Raw genomic sequence first — 24,405 nt, forward strand, 5'->3', positions numbered from 1 at the left:
GTTCAAGAAGCTCCAGAGGAGCTCATCATCATTGTCCCCAGCTTACGGTTACAGACACTGAAGTACAAGAAAGTAAAACAATTCGTCCCAAAGCTACTCCAGCTGTGTCTAAACTATCTAATCTAAAGCTGAGAACATGCCATGGGTAGGGCACTATCTGCCAGCAAAACCAGGTCAGGATGGTTTTGGGTTCTGCAGGAAAACTCTCTGAATTCTCCTCCTATTAGAAAAAAACTTTTTTTTTTTTTTTTTTAATTCTGACAGAATCATTGTGGAATATTGATCGAGGAATGTTTCACTTTAAAGATGCAACATCTTTTCTCATTAAAATCATTCTGCTAAAATACATGCCACAGAGCACGTTGGAAGTTTTTAACAGAACAATAATTTTTGAGACACTTTCCAATATTTTCTAGGTTCTAATGATTAATATTTCACTCTGCCTGTAAACAGACTGTAACTAATGGCAAAACATTCTATGTACTTTATTTACAAGAAACAAATCTTCAGCTTTTGCTATTCCCCAAGCTGTTAGCATTTTTTAACTTTTTTACAACATCGTACAAGCAAAAATAATTAGGAATGACTTCCACATCATTGAGGATCTCAGGGTTCTGCAGGTCAGATTCAAGGAAATGCTGGCCTCCCAGTCCTGTTGTCTTCAGTGGTTTTGGATGCTTCTGTCTTTTAAGGCTTTACTGATTTGCTGTTTGTTCACAGAATGGATTTGCCTGGTGTCAGTGCCAGCTTCAACTGAAAGAAGTTGTTGGGCCTCCTGCTGCTCTTGAGAGCAAAGAAGTTTACTGACTCTTGCTTAACTAATTTTGCTTTATAATCAAAGGGCTCATAGCAGTCACCAGTCTAGCTTTCCACAAACACATCCAGGGACAGCAAAGGCTACAATAAATCCATGAAAGAGGAATGCAGATTCACAAGCAAAATTTGACATCTTGAATGAAATGAGACAGAAAACCACCCTATAACCCACTCCACTGCAGATGGCTGCCTGTAAAGAAAAATTGCAGACTTAGAAGATTATAGCAGTTTTTGCTCTTAGAGCTTTTATACCATGGTAATAACCCCATGGCAGTTTACCAGTTCCTGCTCTGGAATAACAAGCTTGTGCCCAGACCCTGAGGCGCACAGCAGAGGAGACAGATGGGTACATTTTGTTGCTGAGGAAAAGAGTTTCTGAGAGCAGTTCAGGAACTTCTTTTGCAAAGTGATGGATGTGTTCATCCATGCAAACTTGGAAAAAGGATGTGCCACAATGGGGGCAAAGAAAACTCTGTACTATTTGTCCTCTATGTACAGTCCTGTGGACTTCACATTGAGAGATTTATCCTGTTATTGGAAAGGCTTGGACAATATAAAGGAGTGACTAGATGTCTAGAATAAATTAATAGTCAGGGGAAGGGAAGGCTCCAGGGAGATCTTATTGTGGCCTTTCAATACTTAAAGGGGATTATAAGGGAGATGGAGACAGACTTTTAATAGAGTCTGTAGCAATATGACAAGGAGCAATGGTTTTAAACTAGAAGAGGGTTTAAAAGAGAGTTTAAACTATAAGAGGATATATCTAGATTCAGACTAGCTATAAAGAATAAATGGTCAAAAAAAAACAAAGCTGAGAGCCTGAGAAACCTGGTATCCTAGGTTTCTTCATGGGATGCTTCATATGACAACAAAAGTGGTGGAAGAGTCAAAAGAGCTTCTGAGAGAAGCTTTAAATATCATGAGAATTACTCCAAGGCAATGACAGAATATTTTAGTGCTTGGGAAGAAGACATGAAGGGCCACAAAGGTGATGGAGGTACTGGAGCATCTCTCCTATTAGGAAAAGCTGAGAGAGCTGGAACAATGAGTATAACCTTTCAGCTAGACAGGTGGTGGCTGTAAAGGGAATGGCATTGAACATACCTAGTGCCTCTGTCCTCATGCAGTCCCCTGGCACCAGGCTTCCTAGGAAACCCTCCATGTGACCATGTGAAATCCAGGAGTTCCCTGTTATGGAAAGAGAACATCAGCCAGCAACACAGTATATATACAGATAGGTACTTTTCCCTCTATATTCAAGATCTTTTCAGAAGTCTATTTAACCCTTTTTACCACAGGTTTGTCAGGATGTCCCACAGCAGCAAAGTGTTTCTCTGCAAGCCTGTCTTTACTTGTAAGAGTTGCTGGCTTGGCCTAATTCGCTCTAAATCATCAGTTTCTACTCAACTGCTGGGGAGGCCTGGTCTCCTGCCATAAGTCTTTGTTTAAACAGTTTCATACTAAAGTAACCACAAGATGGGAACCATAGGCAGATCCAAGAGTAAAGTCTTGGAAAGAGACACTCAGACCTAAAGCCAGAGCTATTTCTTTTCGTATTTTCCTTTTACCATCTAGATGCAGGTTTATGTTACACTGAATTTCTGGGTAACACTAGAGGAAATGTGGGCTGACAAATGAAACATCCTGTGCAGGCAGGCCCCTCTTTTTCCTAGCAGACCAAGTGTCTCCTTTGGAGGTTCTGGCCCTGGACTTTAAACAGTTATAATTAAAACTTTTTGATTTTCTGTTGTACTGCTTCCTTGGCAAATACATGTTATAATAGGGATGTCATTTTCGCTACAAATGGGAACTGGATTTTTGATTTTTACCCTACGCATTGAAACAAAAATCCATAAAATTGTATCTAATTTCTTCAAGTTTAAGTAGTATAATTAAGTTTTGTGAGTTGTGTAGTGAATTAAGAGGTGTAAACCACTAGGGGTTTTATAAATGGGTCATGTTTGGGCTAATAGTAAATTGCAAGATACTTGATGACAGATTTCATGTGCAAAATCAAGGCAGAAGACTTCTGATGAGATAACTTGCTAATTTAGCACGTTACTTCCTAGTGTTTGGACAGCAGCAGTGCTTGGGAGCTGGTGCCATAGAGCAGCAGCACAATGGCTGCTCCAGCCAAGAAGCCAGCAAGCCCACAGCCTTTGCACTGCTCCTGCCCAGCCGGCTTTGCTGGCCTGCCTGGGCTTACAGCTGCCCCTCCTTGCAGGGCTCCTGAGCGAGCACTGAGCAGCCTCACCTCTTTGGTCACTAAAATGCATTCTCTGTTCAGGAGGGTTGCCCAGTTCCTTGCTTCTGCAGGCCAAAAAGTTGCCCAGCAAGAAGTGAGAGCCCATGGATCTGCAGCCTCGGCTGTACAAGGCATGGGGACACAGGAGGGGTCATTTGACCTACTGGCCTTCTCAAGAGAGCTGTTGAGGAACAGAACATGGGTGAGTCAGGGCCCAGAGCTACCAAAGGCAGCAGGCATCCTCTGGGAAGTCAAACACAGCCAAAGGCCATGTAGACAGTGCTTGCTCTTTGTTTGGCCAGTCACTGACTTGTTTCTGCCTCCCTTCCTTTCACCCAAAGTCCACAATCTGTGACATCCCTGCCTGCTGAGCCCTCCTCTGACATTCCACTCTGTTCCTCTACCATATATCTCTTTGCACATAAAAACTGTTCTTCTCAAGGCAATTCTTACAGATACTGTGCCTAGGTTTCACTGCCTGCTTCTTCATTAACCAGTAGCACATTACCATGGGAGCAGATCAGTAAATTGAAGCAGTTGGTGCTGATTTCCTGACTGCCCCAACATATGTGGTCTGGAGGTTTAAATTCAGATGACATTTAGTATGCTGTCCTGGACCAAACATTCCTACTAGACATGTACATGAGACTTGCCCTGTGTCTGGAGCCTTATTTCTCTACCAGGGGCTGGTTTTTACCTCTGGTAGAACCTCCAGGGCTGTTTTATTCTGGAGAAGCTGCAATCACAACAGGCTCACTCTGCAAAATGAACCAATGTGCAACTGGCAGGTTCATCAGGCAATTTTCTCCAGAATCACACTACTCCTCGAAGCCAAAATGCCAGAGATGATGCTGTTGTTGTACTCTCTTCTCTCCCTCGGCCATCCTCACAACATCTTATTCCTAGAGCTACAGATCCTGCATTGGTGGGAAGCACCTTGCTCTGCCTCACCAAAGCACCTGCCCAGCTGCAGCTCATCACCACAGCTGCCAAGAAGAGGCTGCAGAACCCTACCAGCAATGAGGAAAACAGGGAGAGCCAGCAAGTGCCAATACTGTTTACCAGCTCTGGAGAGCCAAACTCAGTGGAATTTACCAGCTCACATGCAAGGTGCATTCTCCCCACGGGGTAAAATTATGCATATATGCACCATTGTCATCTTCAGCTTTGCCTGTTGACTGTGCTAACATCAGCTACTGTGAAGTAAAATTAGACTAAAATTTACAGTCTATTTACTACCTCTGTGTGGCAATTATGTGTGTGTTTACTCTTGCTCCATGCTAAATGTTAAATAAATCCCTCATTTTCACTGAAGAGAAAGGTTTGCTTTACCATAGAATGGCCACATATACAAGACTGCCTACCCCAGAGTACCTAATACATCCCAAATCCACTTCCTAGCATCCCCCACCAGTTTCTTGTATTTTCTGGAGTTGACTCCATTAGGAAACTCCTTAGAGACAGGAATACTAATGTCTTCATTGTAATGTTGAAATTTTAAATGTTCATTTGTTTCTGCTTAGGAAGCCAGAGACCATGTGATAAGTAATACCAAATGTGTCCAAATAAGCTATGATTATGCTGAGCAATCTATCAGGTTAGAGTAATAAATGACTACACAAATAGCTAGCTTAAATGATGTTTCCTCTGAAGATTTATAGCACAAATAAAACCCCAAAGCATTTGTCTCCCAAGCAGCACAGACAAGACCTGTTTAGCATGGATGTCTGAAACACACAGACTTTATAGAAGTTGGTACACCTGAATGCAAACTGAGGATTTTATGGTATCATTTCCATTTTCTTCCCGCTGAATGTTAATAAAGCAGCAAATGTGTGAATAAGATAACATTGTTTCTGTTAGCAGGCTGGCAATCAGCTAATCGCCTTTCTATGTGCTCTAGGTAATATGTATGTGCTGGTCTAATTATCTCTTACTCTTGGAGAATGATGCCTATTATTTAGCTGAACTGTTATTCCAATGACACATTACCTCCAAATGTTTCTGTTAAAATATCTTCTTCTTGATAACTCCCTTAATCTCCTTCTGAAATGTTAATATGTATCTGCCCTTGGTGGATATATTATATATTTTTCTTTTATTTAGAGAGTTCAAAGGCAAAAGCTTTACAAATGAAATGGAGTCAACTCTCCTCTACATTATCCTGGACCATTTATCTTGCCATTACTTGGGCTGGACGAGGAGCTGTTCCTGCTGTCTTGCCTGGCAAGAGTCCTGCTGGGCTGTCAGGATGGGTTCACTTGTCTTCAGCAAGGCAGAGGCAGCAAATTGGCTCTTGTCCTCAGAAAGGCTGTGACTGAAAGGCCACCTTCCTGCTGAGTGTCCTCCATCACAGCAAACTTGGTCAGCTGAAGCCTCTACTTCAGGGGCATAACCAAACCACCAATCCCAGGCCACAGAAATTCAGGGGGAGTTTAATATAGACTGCTTTAATCAGCCACAGGACCTTTTTATTATCTGAATTATTTTCATAATTTATTTATTAAGATTAGCCAGAGAGTTCTGAGAGCTCATTACTTTAGCACATGTCAGGAAAAAAAAATAAAAACAATGTTGTAAAATATTTTCTGAAGTACTGTTTTTTCTGTCTCCTGCAAAAATGTTGGGATGAAAATACCTAACACACATACAGAAAAAGGAATGTATAAGATGGAAAGAGAGAGGACAGCAGGTACAAACATTAAATTAGTAAATGAAAACTCAGAGATAACATAACAAAAACAGCTTTGCAATTTTGTACAGGCAAGCAGCCTACACAAAGTTGTATGTTTACCTGAGATTATACAAGTAAAATAAAGAAATTCTATTTGCTATACCTAAACTAAATGTCAAGGTCAAATGCCATGGTGCAACATTCTTCTGTGAAATAAGTTTTCATTCACCTTGCATCACCTCTCTTTACTATCCTGCTTTCAACACAATGATAAACACTGGATAGCAGATGCTGCTTTGGGAACAGGATTTGGGGGTAGAAGCCCCAATGGCTTTTGTTGGGATATTAAGATTGTAACTTGTTTGATTTTATTATGAACGTGCCTGTTGCCAGCTGAGTTGCCATACACAAATTCATCTGGGCAAGCATAACCTCTCCTTCTCTGAGGGGTGTCACATTTTTTAATTCAAAGGTAGCAACATGGGCTGAGCATACCTACACTCTACATCCAGATCCTTGAGGCTTCTTCTTCAGCTAATGGCTTGTACAAGCATGCCAGGTTACAAGATATCAGGCTCTGGCCAGGCTGCTTTGGGGCTCCCAAATCAGGATTCCATACCTGACTCACCTGCAGGAACCATTCCAGCACTATCTGAGGCCGCATTAAAAAACCCACAGTTCTCCACCTCTGACCCTTTCAAGGTGGACAATATGAATACAGGCAGGTACACTGATGTATTCACCAATTACAACAGTTCCACTCCCTTTCCATGGTGGTATGAAGTGAAGAATTCAGCTCAGTTCTTACATTTCCCAGAAAAATAAACAATTAAAATGTACTTAGCAATTTTGGATCAATGGATAAGAACTTTGAGGTAGACAGATTTTCTCCCCTTTTCTTAGGGTTCAGTTTTCTGAAGTGGGATGCAGTTCTTTCTCTCAGCACCAGCACTCCTTTACTGTTAAAACTGTCCTGTTCATTAAGAATCTTGCAGTAAGATTTTCTAGCCAGTAAGTCTGACACTTACTGTTGCTACACTAGAGACCAAGCAGAGGATCTGCTGGTGTCTGAATTGTATTGAGCTAAGAGGTGCTGCTCAGTATCCATTTGTTGCCTGCTGGGAGCCGACAGCTCTGCCCGGCAGCGCTGACTGACCAACGCTGCTCCGTGCAGGTGATGAGTACAGGAAACAGCATTTCTACACAAAGGACACAGCTAGCATTTCTAAATAGCTTGTGCCAGCTGCTCCTGCTCCTCTCCCCCTCTCTCCAGGAGTCAGGCCTTAATAGTGTTGACAGGAGCTGCCTTTGGTGCGCACATGGAAATGTTTCCATTAACTTCAACATAGACATTGATCACAATCATGAGCTGATGTGGAAATGAAAAGTTCAGAAAGAAACCAGTTTCTATTCCTTCTGATAAATTAATCCAAAAGGCGACACTTTGTATGTGATTAAACCAGTCCTGAACTGACTCATTGAATGTCCAGTTTTTCTGGTTAATATTCACACATAATCCATTATTAACATCATTCAAAGAGATAAAATGTTATAATTTGTTAACTTGATTATGTGTCATTCTATCATTTGTTATGATTTAGTATGGTAAGTATTTGTAACAATCTCAGCTGTTATCCTGGTAACTAGGTTTAATAGCAGGCTTCCTAAATGAACTGTAAGAGAAATTAATCAGAAAATACCTTATCTGCATATTGCATTAATTTATGCATTCACCCAGTGGCAACAATTAAAAGTCAAGCCTTGTTGAAGTTAGACTTAAGAATCAACAAATACGTTTTTAACAGCTTAAAGCTAAAATCACCTTTTATGTAACTTCTTTTTAAGAAATTACCATAGCATTGGTCTTGCAAGTAACTTGCAGACGTGGGCATTTATCTGATTTTTTTCATACTTTTTGTTATTACCATTTGTTATCAACCAAGGTAACTATACATCTTTTCATGTGTTGTATAGTCTTTTCTATCAAGAGTTTTATAATCAGTTTCTGGAAGAAACCAAAATTTTTATATTGCAACATGAAATCTAAAACTATCACAAGTGTAGGTGACAGAAATAGAGAAAATATGTTTCCAAAAAGCTTATGTAATGGGATCTGAATTAATCTCAATGATGGACAGGGAGCAGAAATTCTTCTTTTACAGAAGCTGTCTGGAAAGAACACCCTCCTAGCAGTAAGCAGCAATGTTTGTTCTTTAACTATCACAAGTCATATGTAGCTAAAAACACTCATCCCTCGCTTGCGAGCCTTCACTCACAGCTTTGATAAATAACATATTAATATTGCACAGAAAGAACCTTGAACATTTTCTCATACACCTGTCATGTGTGCTTTGTGTTTATGCTAATTTATTTTATGGATTTAGAGTGCTCCCAGTGGTACTGCAATGAAATCAGTGCAGTTACTGTAATTGGATTTACCTTGCCAGAGGAAAGGTCAGCTTTCAAAGAAGAAGGAATTATTTCATCTTTCCCTTAATGAGTCAGACTCCTCTCTGATGTATACATATAATGCTTAAATTTCCATTTCCTTTGTTGACTGACAAATCCACTGCATTCTTTCTGGAAAAAAATAAAGAAAGAACCCAGAGTAGCCCTTAGCTGAAAGCATTTTCAGGCTGCATTTAAAAATCACTTTACTCATTTCTGAAGTGCAGTCACCCCAAGTGAAGTAAAATGGCTTTTCTAATAGGAAGCAGTGTCAGACAATTTCAAAGCAAAATTTCAGGGGGAATGGAGAGAAGTCAGGCTGTAATTACACCTGGTGAAAATTACCCAGGACTGAAGGCTAATAGAACATCTCTTTTTAAGTCTCACGGGATTGCTTCAGGGACAGAAGGCAGCAGAGAATTCCCATCACAGGATAGGAGCAGATGAAGTGAAACAGAGAGATAAGAGCAGATCTGCTGAAGGGCCAGAGATGATGTAAAGGATTTGGGCAGTCACCACACAGACGGTGTGGCTGGCCCTGGGTGAGCTACCTCCAAAATGCTGAACCACTCACTGAGGCACGATACTGCAGTTTTGGGTTGGGCTGTTTGGGGGCCCCACAGGTCCCTGCTTGCCCACATCAGCCCAAGTAAGCACTTACTCAGAAGTTTCCACATCTCTGTACACAATCTGTCACATTCTCATGCTCTAAATTATCCGAACAAGTACATTCATAGATATCTTGGGACTCAAAAGTCCCCAGGGAAATTAAACAGCTCTTTCTAGCCAGGCTTTGTGGAATCTAAAGTTAAACTCTTTTTTGGAAAATATTGGTTTTGCATAAGCAGAATTTTTACCATTGTGCTGGGAGAGCAGTTTCACAATTGGCATTCCATGGCTCCAGGTAGGACAACGGAGTGCAGCTGTCAGCTCAGCCCATGTGCAGAATGCAGCCGCAGTGTGCAGCAGCCACACTGCTTCTGGAGCCAGTCTTTCCCTTGGGGCTTTGTGTGTCTGTTTGCAACAAGAATAAAACACATTATACATTTTCTGATGGGCAAGGTCAGTCTCTGAAATGATGGGTATTGAATCATGTCACGCCTGAATAAGAGTGTAAGTGACACATTAAATTAAAGGACATGTTCTGGTATTCGTTTAGGACAGCCCAAGTTTCCCAAAGGTAGATCAGCTTGGAAAATCCTGGCTAGGATGAAGAAATTGTTGGTAGGTGGAATAAACACCTGAAGTAAAAATACACAAAAATTAAGAGTGTAGCTTGAGTCCAGTGAAACAGAAAAGTGATGGTGGATTCAGCCTGGGTTTTTTTACATCAGAGAACGAGATACAAACAAGGAAACAAAAATAATTCTATAGATGTGCTGTATCTTAAAATCTTTAAGGAACTAAAACTATAAAATCAGTGATTAGGGCAGCTTATAGAGCACATCAAACAACAGAACTGTAGTATCTGCAAGGATCTGTCTGTTTCCAGGTTTTGGCAAGAATTTGAGTCATCTGAGACACACTGTGAGGGGGAAACAGCCTGTGAGGAATTGTCTCTTTCCACAGCTGTGGTCACAGAGGGTATCCTCTGATCCTCCCCATCAGTATATGGTCTGACACTGTTTACTGTGAGGTCTTGGAGATATACAAGTCTGCTGCCATCCAAATCTGAAACCATCTAGATTTGGTGATGTGGTGAGTGAGGGTCCACATGAGTGAGTTGCAGTCTGCCTCTGTTATAGGTGACTTTGGAGGGACTTCCCAGAAATCCCAAATAATGCAACATAGTATCCAGTTGCCTGATCTGCCCCTTGCTAGCTTGATAGCCGCTAGCTTTTAAGCATGTCCATTGCACTGTTAAAAATTCCTGGAGTGTCTCCAACTGTATAGACATTTCTGGCTTTTTAATAACACTAATACATTTTCAGAAAATCAATATAATAGCATCAGAATTTACCAGCCCAAACCTGCTCATTTGATGAGTTGTGCAGCCACTACGTGACTAAAAGTTGCTCAGCCCGATAGTCTGTAAGAAGGGAGACAAGAATTACTTTTAGAACACTAAATCTGCCAATGACTGATGTTTGCATCAAGAAAAAAATCCATGTCAGCTTTCCAATGTCTAATACAATTATGTCAAGCACTGACTTTTTATCACATGCAAAAAGCTCTCTATGAAAATGTGTCCATGCACCATTTAATCTGAATGACAAGCAGTATCACCAGCAGTGATTTCTCCAACCTACCACACCTGCCTGGTATTTGAGCCCATAGTCTTGGTATCAGCCCAGGGTAAAAAGTAGAGATTTGCAGGAGAAAGAAAAAGCAACTTAGCATGAAACTGTATAGTGCAGTTCCTTTTGCTAGAAATGGTGTTAATAGCAGTGATGTATCTGCCCTGTTGAAGTGCAAACATTTTCTTACAGTCAAACTTTGTAAAACACATAAGATAATCTGCCCGGAAATGAGCTGCCTGGGAGCAAGGTGAACAACTGGCTTCTTGTCTGTTCTTTACATAAGGCACTTTAAGTGCTCTACTTATTAAAAAAGTAAAATTAAGGGATTTTGAAGCTAGCAATTGCATGCTTTAATTGCAGGTGTTTGTTTAAAATACAAGCAATAAACCAGGAAATCCTTACATAAGGACATTATGAAAAGGTTTCTGGCATTGATAAAATAAACTTAAGTGATATTGATATTGATGTTTTCTTGGGTGTTCTATAATAGTGTTTTCAGAGAGATGTTTCATTAACCTATTGAATTACTCCATTTGATCTGAATTTTAAATAGTGAGCTTAAGTATTTATGTTCTCCTGCTTCTTATTTTCTACCAAAAAAGTGCTACCTGGATCTTACAATTCAGATTTACTCAAGCTCAGCGAATGCAGGGCACTGTCAGACAGTAAAGAAATTAGGAATATGGTGGCTTGTACTTTGAGCTGGTTCCATTTTGCAGCATCCCCAATTTTCAAGCCTTGTGTCAGATGACATGTCATCAACAAAAACAAGTATCAGAACAACTCTGAATTCCAGTAATCTCTTCACCTCTGCCAGAGAGATCTGTGGCCCAGAACAGCCAAACTACTCCTTCTTGCATTCTCAGCATCTTCTCTGTAGTCTACATGTTGAAGTCTACATGTCCAAGAGTGTTACTCCCTGAATTTGCTTGCAGCCTACACAGGCACAAAGGATTTTACTGAAAGGAAAACTTCCCACTGTGTCTGTGAAATTACTATTTCCCAAAAAGCATTGTCCCAGCAGGCAGTACACTGCAGCAGACTGCCTAAGGCTACCTCCTGAGATTATGCCTTTGGTCTTCTGCTTTCTAAAATGTGTCCACATGAATAAAAGTACCCACCTATAAGCTCAAGGCATATGTTCAGTAAGTACAGGACCATTAATGCAACATCCAATCATTCTACTGAAGCTTATTGTGAACAGAATGTAGCTGAAATGTTCCAAAATGCATTGTAGCACAATTTCAAGAACAAGATCTTCTTATCAGGTTAAAATTTATAACACATTTGCACATAAGCATTTATCCTGACCTCTTCAGAGTGTGTAACACATTCCCATGATACAGAAAATAAAAATGCAGGATTGTGTTTAGCCATATGCTAGTACAAAAGCTGCTGCATGCCAAGGCAAGGCCTCAAGAAAACTTGACTGGCCTGTCACATCTGTTAGTACTCAGTGGCTATTGTTTAACATTTGCTTATGTTTTTCAAGAGTTTTTATTCAATCCTTCTATGAACCACTGGTCTGACTGGTGTTCACAATGGGCACAGACCCATCCAAGCCGGTCACCGCAGTGAGTAAACCCCACAAGTGACATGCAGAGATGCTTCAGTCAGCACTGTGGGAGCCATCACTGCATCCAGGAGCAGGGTTAGCTATGCCAGCATGTGCTCTGCCCCAGCTGGGCAGATGTATATGGGATTCACCAGCTGTCTGTCTTCTGTCTGGGTTTCTGCTCCTGGCTATGCCATGGTTATTCAGCCCTTCTAAGTGGAAAACCTTCTCAAGAATGGGTGAGGGAAGGACAACTGCACAATAGGAAGTTCTACCACTTCATCCCAAGTGCCTCCACTCAGCACAGCATCAAATCAGTCAGTCCAGCTTGAGAATAGGAATAGAAGATGAATGATGTACAGAATCTCTGGACACAAATATTAACTGACTTGTCCTGAAATTGCTGGACAAGATAGTGAAAAAAAAAAAAAAAATCACTGCTTCTTGTCTCTGGCAAAGTGGGACTCTGCCCAGTGACAATATCCTACACACAGTTTGCTCACGTAATGGTTGTTCTTTCCCCCTCAGTTTTGACTCAAACCTAAAGTGTGACTGTCATGTGTTTCAGTTCCTACAAGTGACCACTGTGTGATTAAATACAAGAATGCAGCATCTGCAAATGTAGACAACTCTGATACCCACAGAACTGCATCTTGGGCATCCTAAATCATGCTACGAGAAATGTGAAGATGGCAAATTGATGCCCCACTAAGCTTTTTTTTCTTCAGGCTGAACAAACCCAGCTCCCACAGCCTCTCCTCATATATCATGCTGCCCAGCCCCCCAACAGGCTTAGTGGCCCTGAGCCAGATAAGTCACAGTTTATCAACTGTGACTATCTTGTCTAAAACTGAACACATTGCTCCCAACACAACCTCATGAGTGCCAGAGACAAAGAATTAATATTTTCTTTGATCCTGTTGGCTACAGTTCTATTAATACAGCCCAGAATGTAGTTGGATACCTTTGTCACAAAGCATCCTGCTGACTCTTTTTCAACTCAGTCTCCACAGCTGCCAGGTCCTTTTCTGCCAACCTGAGAGTGGAATAAACTTCCAGAGTTTTCAAAAGTAATCCCAAGGAGAAGGATTTAATATTTCCTTCTTATCTCTAGAATCTACACTTAGATGAATTGATATCCTCAGCTAACATTGCCATTTCACATTAGCTCCTTACTCCTGAGCATATGCTCACCCATGTGAGCAAACAGCCCCTACAGCACAGTGCCAGCACGGCACAGATAGCATTGCACTGATCTGTTCTGTAGGAAGCTATATGGACTATAGAAACACAGCACCAAAACCTGACCACGCCAATTCCACAACCCCTGCATAAATCAGCATGGATTTGGGCAGCTGTGATGGGATGCACTGTGAGGTCTGCCCTGCTCCCATTGCTATCTAGCAGATGGGATGGTCTTCTTTAAGATTATCAAGTCCAACCATTAACCTAGCACTGCCAAGTCTACCACTAAACCATGTCCCTGTGTGCCACATCTACATGCCTTTTAAACACCTCCAGGGTTGGTGACTCAACCACTTCCCTGGGAAGCCTGTTCCAATGCCTGACCACCCTTTTGGTGAATAAATTTTTCCTCATATCCAATCTAAAACTCTCCTGCTGCAACTTGAGGCCTTTTCCCCTCATACTCTTGCTGTTACACGGGAGAAGAGGGTGTCAAATGCTTTTTTAATCTAATTTGAAGCAGAATAGCATACTCTGAAAACATGTAAATATAGGATAAAAATAACATTAAAGAAGCCAAGAGTGAAGAACAAAAAAAATGAAGTTCCCAGAAATGTAACAGCTAAGGAGCTGATCATTGTACTACAATCTCATAATTAAAAGCTGGAAAGGAAGCATCAGCAGGGGAATTACATTAATGAAGCTTAGATGGCACAATTGAGCAAACTCTGAAAAACAAATGGCTTAAAGGGAAGCAATTTTTTTTATTATAGAAGTCTCTGTGGACAAGATGATTAATCTGTGTTTCATATTATAAATTAGAAGCAAACAAGACATTGCACAGTGCAAACTCAGAGATAAATAGTGATGTCCTTTTTTGTAAGGGTGAAATATGGAGGAAGCACAGGAGAAATCTTACTGTATCCACTAGCAGGGACGGAATGGTGCTTCAATACCACTGCTAAGCCCCCTGCAAAAGGAAAAGAGCATGATGAGTGTCTTAAGCCAAAAACTGAGTAAGAAATAAATGTGAATGTCATAAGCACACAAGGAACATCATACAGAATGGAAATAAAGGATAACATCCTGGGCACACTGGAAGGATGACATATCCATCATATGCTAGAAAGCTGGCTTGGAAACAGCACTGACATCTTCATTTCTACTTGTTAGCTGTATTAACCAGGTGTATGTGTCAATGCCCTCTACCAGGGTAAAATTAATCTGTATTCTGCTTTCAAGCCATGAGACTTGTTTTCTGGGAGCTTCATTTTTTGTCCACGAAGTAACTGATAACACATTTATTTTCTGATGAGTTTGGTCAATGGTACCTTCTAAATTTTATTAATTAAATTATTAATTTAATAACTAGAGCTGGTCAAAATCTACTTATTTCCATGTAAAATGACTAGTTTAGCTTCTGCCTAGGTTTCCCAGAATATGATTATTCTAACAAAACAACAGCAACAATACTATCAAGTCAACAAAGATGATATATGCAAGGGCAGTGGGGAGGGAGTGTTGCTTTGCTAAGAAACAAATATCTAATAGAAAAATAGCTATCTGAAATTATTGTTTAATTATGACTTTCTGCCAATTTTTCATATAATTAAAAAACTACTAGTGCTAGAAAAGTGCTGTTACTAGAAGAGGCAGATCAAGAGGCTTCTTTTCAAAAACCTCTCCAATAAGGAGCTCAGACTTGGAAGGACTGCCTGACCTTGGGGTGGGAAGCTAGAAAATAAAGCAATTTGTTCAAGGGAGCCCATAAGGCAGCAGAAAACTAATAACTGAGATGAATATTTCTGGGAATAAGAAACGGAGTTACAGAGCTAGGTGGAATGGCAAAATGGCCAAGAATGGCCATGCTGGTGGGAAATTTTGCCATATTAATGAGTTTCCAATTCTGCTTATACCTTAGTCATCCTGGTGTTTTCTTTACCAGTTTCAGTGAACAACCTATTCCAGATTATGAGATAGGTATATATTTAGCTGTTGGATTTGTGCTTTACTTACATGATTGTTCTGGTTGAACTCTGCACTGAAACTCAAGGTGCTACTGCATCTGACAAGCCTCTACCTCTATCTCTTCTGAGAGTTTCTAGGCAAGAATGGCAGTACCTGGTATTCCTGGGACACAAGTACACTACAGCAAGGAACAAGATACAATACTCCAACACAACTACTGAGAAGAGCATCTAGTCCAAGAGGTGGCTTTTGGCACACTACACAGTGCTGTCTGCCAAGCCAAGAAACCAAACAGCAGAGAAACAGTCCTGGAAGTTGCCCTCAGAACAGCGAAAAAGCAGTAGAACTACTGTAACTGATGCTAACATTTTAACCAAGATATTATCAATCCCAACTCTCCAGTCAGTCCTAGAGGTAACCAGAGATACACTCAGCACCCTATCTTGGTGACCTGCAAGAAGTGAAGCTATCAGAAATTATAAACAGTAAGTATGAAAGATCCCTTTTCTTAGGTTTTGAGACCACATCACTGCTCTAAAGTGCTGATACCTTAAGATGATGCATCTCATGTGGACAGATAAAAGCTGTAGAACCATTATTTTGGAAAAACTAGAAACATGAGTTACAAAGTAGTATTTGGTCTGTTTGTTGCAGTGTGAGGATGGAATATGATAGTCTTCCAAGGATCGTCACTTCCAAGGAGTTGTCTGCCTTGGCCAATATGAGCATTGCACCTCCCTTTACTTTGTTGTGGCCTTGCCTAAGACTCAAGATAATGTTCAAAACCAACAAATACAAGTATTATATTCATAACGTATCAGTCTGAGTACCCTAATATGACAAACCAGAGATAACATCTACAAAATGGGAATAGACTAAGATTGAAGCTTCAAACACTACTTAACTCAAAACTTTGCTGCTGTGCAGCCAACCTTAGAGTGACTCTAGACATAAGAATCATGAGTGTACAGGAGAAGCAAAGCTCCAAAGAAATTGCTTTGAGCAGATTAGAGAGATCTTTACAGAATGAGAGCACTTGAAATAACGTTTAATTTGATAATTTTAATTCTGTAGCCCAGATAAGATGCTCTAATAAATTCTATTTTGTATATTCAAAATCATTAACAAGATATTTCCTCCCTACAACAGAATACTGCGTGTTAATTGCAAATTAAAGCAAATGTGAAGGACAGAATGATGTGTTCCTTAGTTTGCTTCTTTTCTTCTGTCTCATCCACAAGCAAATCCACATATATGCTTCTGAAAAATGCATATGTGTGATGGTGTTCTCTTGATAGCATGGGACACTACATCCTCTGATATTTGCATTTTACTGGCCCAGAAAGTATATGGAGACAGTAGAGGACACAACAAAACAGGATTAAATTGTGATAGTTTCATTGATTTCTCAGCAAACTAAAATGGCATATTGAACAGAGTGGAATGTGTGGGTTTGAACCACACAGAGTAGAAATATGTATTTTGTCATTTTGAAGCACAATGGGTGCACAACCAATTCACTGCTGCTGTCAAAAGTCTTATGCTACAAAGATGGTCAGCCTCCGAAAGAGAAGGAAACAGAGAAGAGCTACAGGAGATCCTACCACCAGGCTGTTTTGCACGCTAGTTTGCTTTGAATGTCCTTCCATAGTATCATCCCGAAAAGCTTAAAATTCAAGGAGACAATGTGACTGCCATTAACTTTTCAAGTTGCACAAAGTAAACAGTGGCATTTTAAAGTAAACTCTGCACACTCTGGAAGGCCAATTGTTTAAATTATCTAACCCCAGGAAAATGATCCCTTATTTAAAAATTCAGCATCAGTTATAAAGGCCATTTTTAGTTCTGGTTTTCTGTAGCACAAGGTTTAGCTACAGCAAATAATTCACATTGGACAAAATATCAAAATGCTTTTGAAGTTTGAAAGATTTATATTCTTGGCATTCTAGATGAACATTATAAAATAGTCCTTGTTTCATAACAAGGGTCTAATCTTACCACCCTGTTAATCCTAAATCTCACTTTGTCCAAACAACAGAGCTGTTGTTTCTACAACCACAACACAGCTTGCTCCTTGATTTGAATAACTAGTAATGTTAAAATTGATATTAGCCTTTTGTAAAAAATGGTATGATCTTTTATTAAAATATACCATTTTGATGAGTGACTTTAAAGTTGAAGTGGATGACAGAAAAGAAACACAAAATGGGTAGATGGTGCCATCCAGAGTAACATTTTCTAGTTATAGCCATTCCAACCATTCACAACACAATGAACCTTGAATCCAGATAAATTTTTAAACTTACAGTAAGATTTGGTCACTGAGCACAAAGAATTCAAGACAACTGAAACAGCTACAGGGAATCTCTTAATCTGGAAATTTATTAGAGAAGAATGACGTTTCTTTCATACAATTAGAAAAGTTAACATTGTTAACTCTAGAACTGGCAATAAACATTCAACACTCACAGCCACTTCATTAAATCTTCGGTGATATAAGTAAACTTAGCACTTACGTGGCCATTGCCAAGGTTTATCCTATTATAAGTGAGTCCAAGAGTGAAGAGTGATGGTTTGCATTTTTAATTATTTGTTACCTTCAGTTGATGTCCTCAGATTCAGACTCAACCACCATACAAACATACACTGGTATGTTTCAAACTTGCTCTTATTCCTATTTTGATGTTCTTAGCAACTTAAAACCAGAACAAATTCACTGAAGTGTGTACCTACACTATGCTTGAATGTGTTTTAACAGAGTACTTCATCCTAACCAACTACTATGTGTCATATAAAGCAAAAAGGGTCAAAATCAGAAATAATTTTAGTCATCAGTGGAGTAAAAATAGAGCAATGTCATATGCTTGTAAATTTTCAGAGCCTGATAACTCCAATAAAGAAGATATTTTTATAAACCCAGTGCAATTCCATGTCCCTTTCCCACACTTTCTACACAATGCCTGTTTTATTGTATCTATAATAGATCTTCTGAATAATAATAAAAAAACCCCACAACATGCTTCTGTATCTACATTCCAATGTACACTTCATTTCATTTGCACTTAGTTGCACCTTGTGAAGACATACAGCAATGCAAATACTCTGAGTTGAAACAGTGACCTGTTTTGCACTTAGCACTTGCTAAACTTTATTTCTCAAGTACCATTTACCATACAAACTGTACTTTCTGCCCATTGTTAAAATAGTACAACATAATATTGACTTCCAGAAAATAACAGGCATTCCACTATTGCATAACTAAAAAATATACAGGGACATTTAAAAGCAAAAATAAAAAATATATTTTGTAAAATAATAAACATCAGCCCTAAAAAATAAAGCTGTTTTCTCTATAAAGAGAGATTCCTAACACATTTCCAGGGTTCACCTATGCAGATGAATTCTGAAATGACAGAGAAGACTGTTCACACTGCTCTCTTCACCTGAAATATGATTATCATAGCTAAATAGCCACCTAATACCTGAAAAAAAGAGACACTGCTAATCCCCTTTCTCCCAGTGTTACCCCACTCCTCCCATGAAGCTCCCAGTCATCTTCTTCACTCATTTGACCATTCTCCAAAGCTTTGCTAGTCATGTTCCTAAGAGATGCCATGTCCTGGAGTTCCTTTGTGGTTCTCTGATTCTTTTCTGAAATTGTTCCTCCCCAGTTTGCTGCATAAGGTGGGCATGCCTGTGTGCTTCAAGGTAGAGAAATACATAAAAGTAGAGTTCATAGGTTTTAAGGAAGTGGAAGGAAGTAGGAGTGAAGCTCTGAAAGTTCAGGAGCCTCTGAAGTGCACGGCTTGCTTTTACTCAAACTCCAAATGCAAACCCACATCTGTTGCAAAAACCCCCAAAATCCTGTAGATTTATATTGCTGTCTGACCTGAATATACCCAGGGCTACACAACAAGTCTTGGGGGTTCTCCATTTACTCTCAGGTTGTACACAGATCTGGCTCCAAAATTGTAGGTGGGGGCACACTTCAGAGACAGATCCTTTGAGAAGGGAAAAATGTCAGAGTCTGAGGGCTGTCTTTTAGAAACCCCTCTATAAAAGTCAGTGTGTTCCATTCATCCTGATGTTAACAGTAAAAGTCCAAAGGAAACTTCTGAAGGGCAATGAACCCTTCCCTCCTCTTGCCACCCCTCATCAGTTCTGATCCTACAGCTTTTGCCATCTTCTTGCACGACAGGGACCTCGGTTTTAGGTCTTTTCAACCCTGCAAGGATATAACCAGCAACACACTGGCTAAGAAGACATGCATATCCTGGAGGAGGGAGTAACACTTAGAGCTGCAGCTCCACCTTTAGATAGAAATCGGCATTGGAAAAACCACAGCGGAAAAAGCACCCGTAGCAGCTGGGCAGCTCGAATACACTCACACCGAAGGTAGGATATCTTGGCGGCAACTGGATGCACGGCGCTGGACAGTCCCCTCAAGCAGTTCCCAGCGTCAGCTGCTGGCATGGCTACCTGGGTGCCCCTGGACCTAGCCCTCATGCTCTCCAGTAGTTCTCCAGTAAATTAATTTTCCAGCATCAGAAGAATACTCACATGGTGTAATGTCGAGAGACATTGTCTCCTCTCTTGGTCTCCTAGACCCTCTCCTCTTTCCTGGTCCATATTTCAGTGCTTTGGTGTTAACATCACCCAGAAAACCGGCCAGCCTTGCCTCAGATGTCCCTGCTGCCTCAAAGAGTGATGTCTGTCCGTGCTGCCACCACTCCCTGCAGACGTGGACCAGAGGTTCCAATGGGGACCTGCTGCCCTGCAGCACACATGGCCAGGCCAGGAGGCACCTTCCCAGCACCTTCCCTTCTGAGGGACTCTGGAGATGCTCATAGCATTGAAACACCTGACACAGACTCCAGAGGAATGGAGCCTGGAGGAGGATGCTCCAGTGGAAATGGTGAATATGAAGGAAGCGTTTTCCCAGTGGGGTGTACTCAGTTCTATGGGAAAGAAGGGAGTTGGAGGGGACAAGGGGCAGGAGTGGGGGGATCTCAGCGAGGAGTGGTGATGCCCAGCAGGTGGGCAGGGACGCGGGCAGCCAGCAGGCAGGCCAGCACAATGCCGATGAGCTGCAGCAGTGCCAGCCCCAGGGCAGCGGTGGCAACATAGAACATGTTGCTGCCGACGAAGGCGGACACCCTGCCGAAGCAGCCGTCGCGGTGCAGCCTGCGCGCGTCGGGCGGGCTGCTCTGGCAGCCGCGGCGAGCCCGGCAGCAGCTGAGAGGCACCGAGCCATTCTGCTCCAGCCCCCAGGGCGAGGCGAGCCAGTCGCGGTAGCTCTCCACACCGCAGCAGGACAAGGCGCGCTGCAGCGCGTCCAGGGCGTCCGCCACCCCATCGTCCTCCCCGTACGCCAGCAGCGCCTGGCGCAGCCCCTCCTGGAAGCCCTGCGCCAGGGTCTGGCGGTACAGGAGCGCCGAGAGCCCGGCCGCCAGCACGGCCGCCAGCACGGCCGCCAGGAAGGCGCTGTAGGCGCGCAGGAGTCCCCGGTGCTCCGTGGCGGCGCCGAAGCATCCCAGGAAGCCCCAGATGATGACAGCGACGCCGGTGGCCAAGAGGATGGCGGGCGCGCTGGGATAGTCGCTGGCCGACAGCGCCAAGTAACTGCCCAGAGACACCTTGGCCCAGAGGCCGATGATGAGCATGGTCAGCCCCGCTGCCCAGAAGACGAAGCTGAAGGCCATGAGGGACAGCTTGAGCAGGGTCATGGTGCCCTCGGGAGGGCGGTGGCGGTCACGGTGAGGGACTCCCGCGGCCGTCGGTGCTGCCGGGCGGTGCGGAGCACGGGCGGTGCGGAGCACGGGCGCCTCGGCGGTGTTCGAGGTGCGGGGGTCGGTGCAGCCTCCCCACGGCAGCCGGTGTGAGTCGCGCCGCTCCTCCGCCCCGTGCCCCTTTTGAGGGCGCGGCCCGGGGCGGGCCGGCGGCGCTCGGCTGCGCGGCGGGGCTCGGCGCGGGCGGGACGAGCCGGCCCCAGCGAGCGGCCGCCGGGCGCGGTCCCCTGGCTCCGCTCTCGTCCCCCCGGGCGAAGTAAACGGGTGCGACTGGCAGCTCCCTCTGCCCGCGGCACTGCGGACCCTCAGCCGAAAACATTCTGTAAGAGGAAAACTCGATATTAACTTTAAATGGCATGTGCTGCAGCCCAGCTTTACCCTGGGCAAGGGACTAAACTTTTATAAGTGCTAGGAGTAATACTTAAACAACACACAGATAACCTACAGGATGCATAACGAGAGCTTTTGGTTTTATTTCTTTTACTGAATTAAGCTGTGCTATTAGGAATCTTTGTAGAAATGAGCATAAATCTGTACCTGAATATTAACTAACTACACATTTAGTCAGCCACTCAGTTTAGATTTTCCCAGCTGGAAATATTTTCAGTGTGGCCTGACCCTGTTAAATATTCGTTTGATTTAGCCCATGATAACACTGAGCCGCTGAAGAGACATTAAACCACGGCGAGGTACTGTTATATAACAAGTGGCCCAGGAAGGTCCGGGAAGAGATTCCATCATCAATGTATTTTCATTGCAAAAGAGCAAAAGATAAGGTACTCCTGCAAGTCAGATTAAAAAAAAAAAATAGTAGGAAACTGTAAATGAGACAGTTTCTCAGTCAGAGGTCGAATTAGCATCTCCAGGGGTTTCATTTTTATGCACAACAATCACAGCAAACAAAGAGGTCGGAGTACCCTGTGATTCACTGATTCACTATCAAACTGTTTTGGTACTGAATTCTGAGGTTTAATTGTGTTTCAGTGGTAACATTTTCTTGATTTCTTTCTGTTACAGATTTAGAGAGGGAAAAGAGGTGCTATATGTGTCATATTTTAATACACAGGTTTAATGTACAACCAGAAACTCATAGTTGTCAAACCATTAAAACAGCACAATCATAAATGAAACATCACTTGTTCTTTATTAGAGGCCTTGGCAATTTCATTAGCAGGAGGATTTTTTTTCAGATTTTGCAGATTCTCTTCTTTTACCAGTTTATAAGTTTAAGCTCTTTATCATTTTATTGAGAGATCAAGTGTGAGCTAGTTTGATCCGATTCTCAGGTCTTCTCTGAAGATTTCCAGATCTTTATGCCAAGATGTTTTAGCAATGATGATGTCCATGCTCTAGAAGTACTCCTCAGTACATTGCATTCTATTACTTATTTTAGCACTATACTACTCATTTTAGCACTAAATCATATGACCAATATCCACAGTGAAGAACAAAAGCTTCCAGCAGAGAAAAGCTAGAGGTCTGCAGGTGCGGAATTTCATAATCAAAGGCTAAAAGATAATGATTTTCGCAATTTCATACCTAAATGGACATTCACTGTTGTGACCTCTGACAGTCACATTCCTGAAGCTATGTTCCAAAGCAGTGAGTCTCTGCTGGCCAGGCCTGGCCAGGCGTCTGTGAGCCATGCAGGGAAAAGTCCTTGCTGTCCTTAGAATGGGTTTATCACAGCCGTGTTCCAATCTTCCAACCATCTGCTTTCTCTTAGGATTTTGCACCATTTCATAGCAGTGTGTTTCCCTTTTGAATCCTTGAACTGCTAACTAGCCACATCTCAAAACTACCAGCTGCTGTTTTGCCTTCCTTATCTCGCACGTCTCTGTGTACTTGCTCACAATGGAGCCATTTTTTCTGAAGTTTCTCAGAGCTATCAGAACTAGGTCTTGGATCACAAACAGCTGAAACCCACAGAAGGGCTAGATTAGCTACATTAGGCAGTGCTAAGGAGGGGCTACAGACCCTTTTCACAGGTCAAACGTGTCAATGCTCTTTCTGGACACTGTCTCAGGTTCAACAGGCTTCAACACCAATAAAGAACACCAGTCAGTGTGGTCAGTCACAGGATTTTCTGTTACCCTTGCCCTTCCTTGCAGTGAAAGCAGACAGGCAAAATAGCTTTAGAACAGGCTCATACAGGCACCTTGGGAAGCATTATGCCAGGTAGGAGCAGCCAAAATATAGGGCATATGGGCAGACCTGTTTTCATCCAGGTTGCTCTAAAATGTGCCAGAAATAAAAAATGGTGCTAAAGGTACAGAAATCCAGATCTCCAAAAATGCATTTTATGATCTGTCAGTGCAGTTGTGAAGCATTTGACACAAAATAACTATGGGTTTCACAAAACAACTATTGGTTTCATTGGCAGTTATGTATCGAACTTCCTCCAAAAATCATGTTAGGCATTCAGTGTTGAAAAGTGCCAGATGATAATAACATCTGTGCTTTTTTTAACTAGGGTGAAATGAGTACACAGGGCCAAATTCTGCCCATTCTCATAACCCATGCTCCTGGAATAGTTTGGGTAAGTAGATGAGGTAGGATTGGACTCCTTAAGCATATGTGAAGCCATAAATTATGAAACAGCTTCAGTGTCTGAAAAACAAACTTACTGGAATAGCTTGATTTTTCAGACATTGGCCAAATCCTAAATTATGTTTACATCTTACTAAGAAAATTATTAAGGAATCTCATGAAATCATACAAGTGAATAAATATTCATGATATTACATGTGATATGTGGACTGACAATTTGATGAAAGAGAAGTGATTTTCTATTCCATGATGTTTTGGAAAGCAAAGTGTTGTGGAAATACCATAAGAAGGGAGGATTCAGATGTGCTTACCCCACTAAGTGAGAGCAGCAATACTAATTATCAAAGAGTGTTTACAAACATGGGCAGAAAATACAGTGAGACTGACCTTGGAAAATGCAAACTAATATATCTTAGAGAAAACTGGTGCTTAGTGACAGCAAGAACCTGCCTGCCACACCATGCATCTGAAGGATATGTGGGTGATGGGAGATACCTAATTAGGCAGCACTTTGCAACACTAGCTGGCAAGGAAAAGCAGTCTGCTTGAAGCATGAATTTTCCTCTTTCCCCACTGTTTTGGCTTGGTAATACCTTAAGTGTTACATCTCCTCCCTCACAGATGCGTGATGATTTTAATTTAAAGTGATCATCGTGACTTTCTGGGATTTTTTTTTGATGGAGTTTACACTTGAAATTCTGAAGTGACTATTTCCCATCACTCTGTAACAGAGGGAAGAACGATGCAGGGCTTCTTCATGGCTTTTCAAGGAAACTGAGGCTTTTTGTGGTCCTTAGTTCATGACTATCTAAGGTATCCCTGGCTAGAAGAACAAGTGGCAGCACTGGCACAGAGAGCAAGATCAGGTAGTTAGGAGCCCTACCACAAAAATATGGGTAGCGAGAGTCGCTTAAAAAAGTGCTGGTTTTGTATTT

At 41.9% G+C, this 24,405-nt stretch overlaps 1 protein-coding gene and 1 long non-coding RNA gene across 4 annotated transcripts; both read right to left on the reverse strand.

Moving 5' to 3' along the window:
- Nucleotides 1–279: 279 nt before the first annotated feature.
- On the reverse strand, nucleotides 280–5,835 carry LOC138104597 (uncharacterized). The gene is made up of 3 exons (XR_011148149.1): nucleotides 5,054–5,835; nucleotides 1,921–2,004; nucleotides 280–1,006 (listed from the first exon to the last, which is right to left on the reverse strand). It is a non-coding gene; the product is annotated as an uncharacterized lncRNA (long non-coding RNA).
- Nucleotides 5,836–10,143: 4,308 nt separating this feature from the next.
- Nucleotides 10,144–20,993, reverse strand: LOC138098927 (tetraspanin-7-like). Of its 3 annotated transcripts, XR_011146661.1 has the most exons (3): nucleotides 19,692–20,993; nucleotides 14,083–14,133; nucleotides 10,144–10,212 (listed from the first exon to the last, which is right to left on the reverse strand). XR_011146661.1 is itself a non-coding variant. In XM_068995853.1 (1 exon), the coding sequence occupies exon 1, from the start codon at nucleotides 20,855–20,857 to the stop codon at nucleotides 20,141–20,143; it is 717 nt and encodes a 238-aa protein (XP_068851954.1). In that variant the 5' UTR covers nucleotides 20,858–20,993; the 3' UTR covers nucleotides 17,487–20,140. The 3 variants fall into 3 exon arrangements, 1 of the variants encoding a protein (XP_068851954.1); XR_011146662.1 differs by lacking the exons at nucleotides 10,144–10,212; nucleotides 14,083–14,133 and adding an exon at nucleotides 12,987–13,014; XM_068995853.1 differs by lacking the exons at nucleotides 10,144–10,212; nucleotides 14,083–14,133 and having other exon boundaries at nucleotides 17,487–20,993.
- Nucleotides 20,994–24,405: the final 3,412 nt, after the last annotated feature.

This window comes from Aphelocoma coerulescens, chromosome 1A, assembly GCF_041296385.1.
Source record: "Aphelocoma coerulescens isolate FSJ_1873_10779 chromosome 1A, UR_Acoe_1.0, whole genome shotgun sequence".
Classification (NCBI taxonomy): Eukaryota; Metazoa; Chordata; class Aves; order Passeriformes; family Corvidae; genus Aphelocoma; species Aphelocoma coerulescens.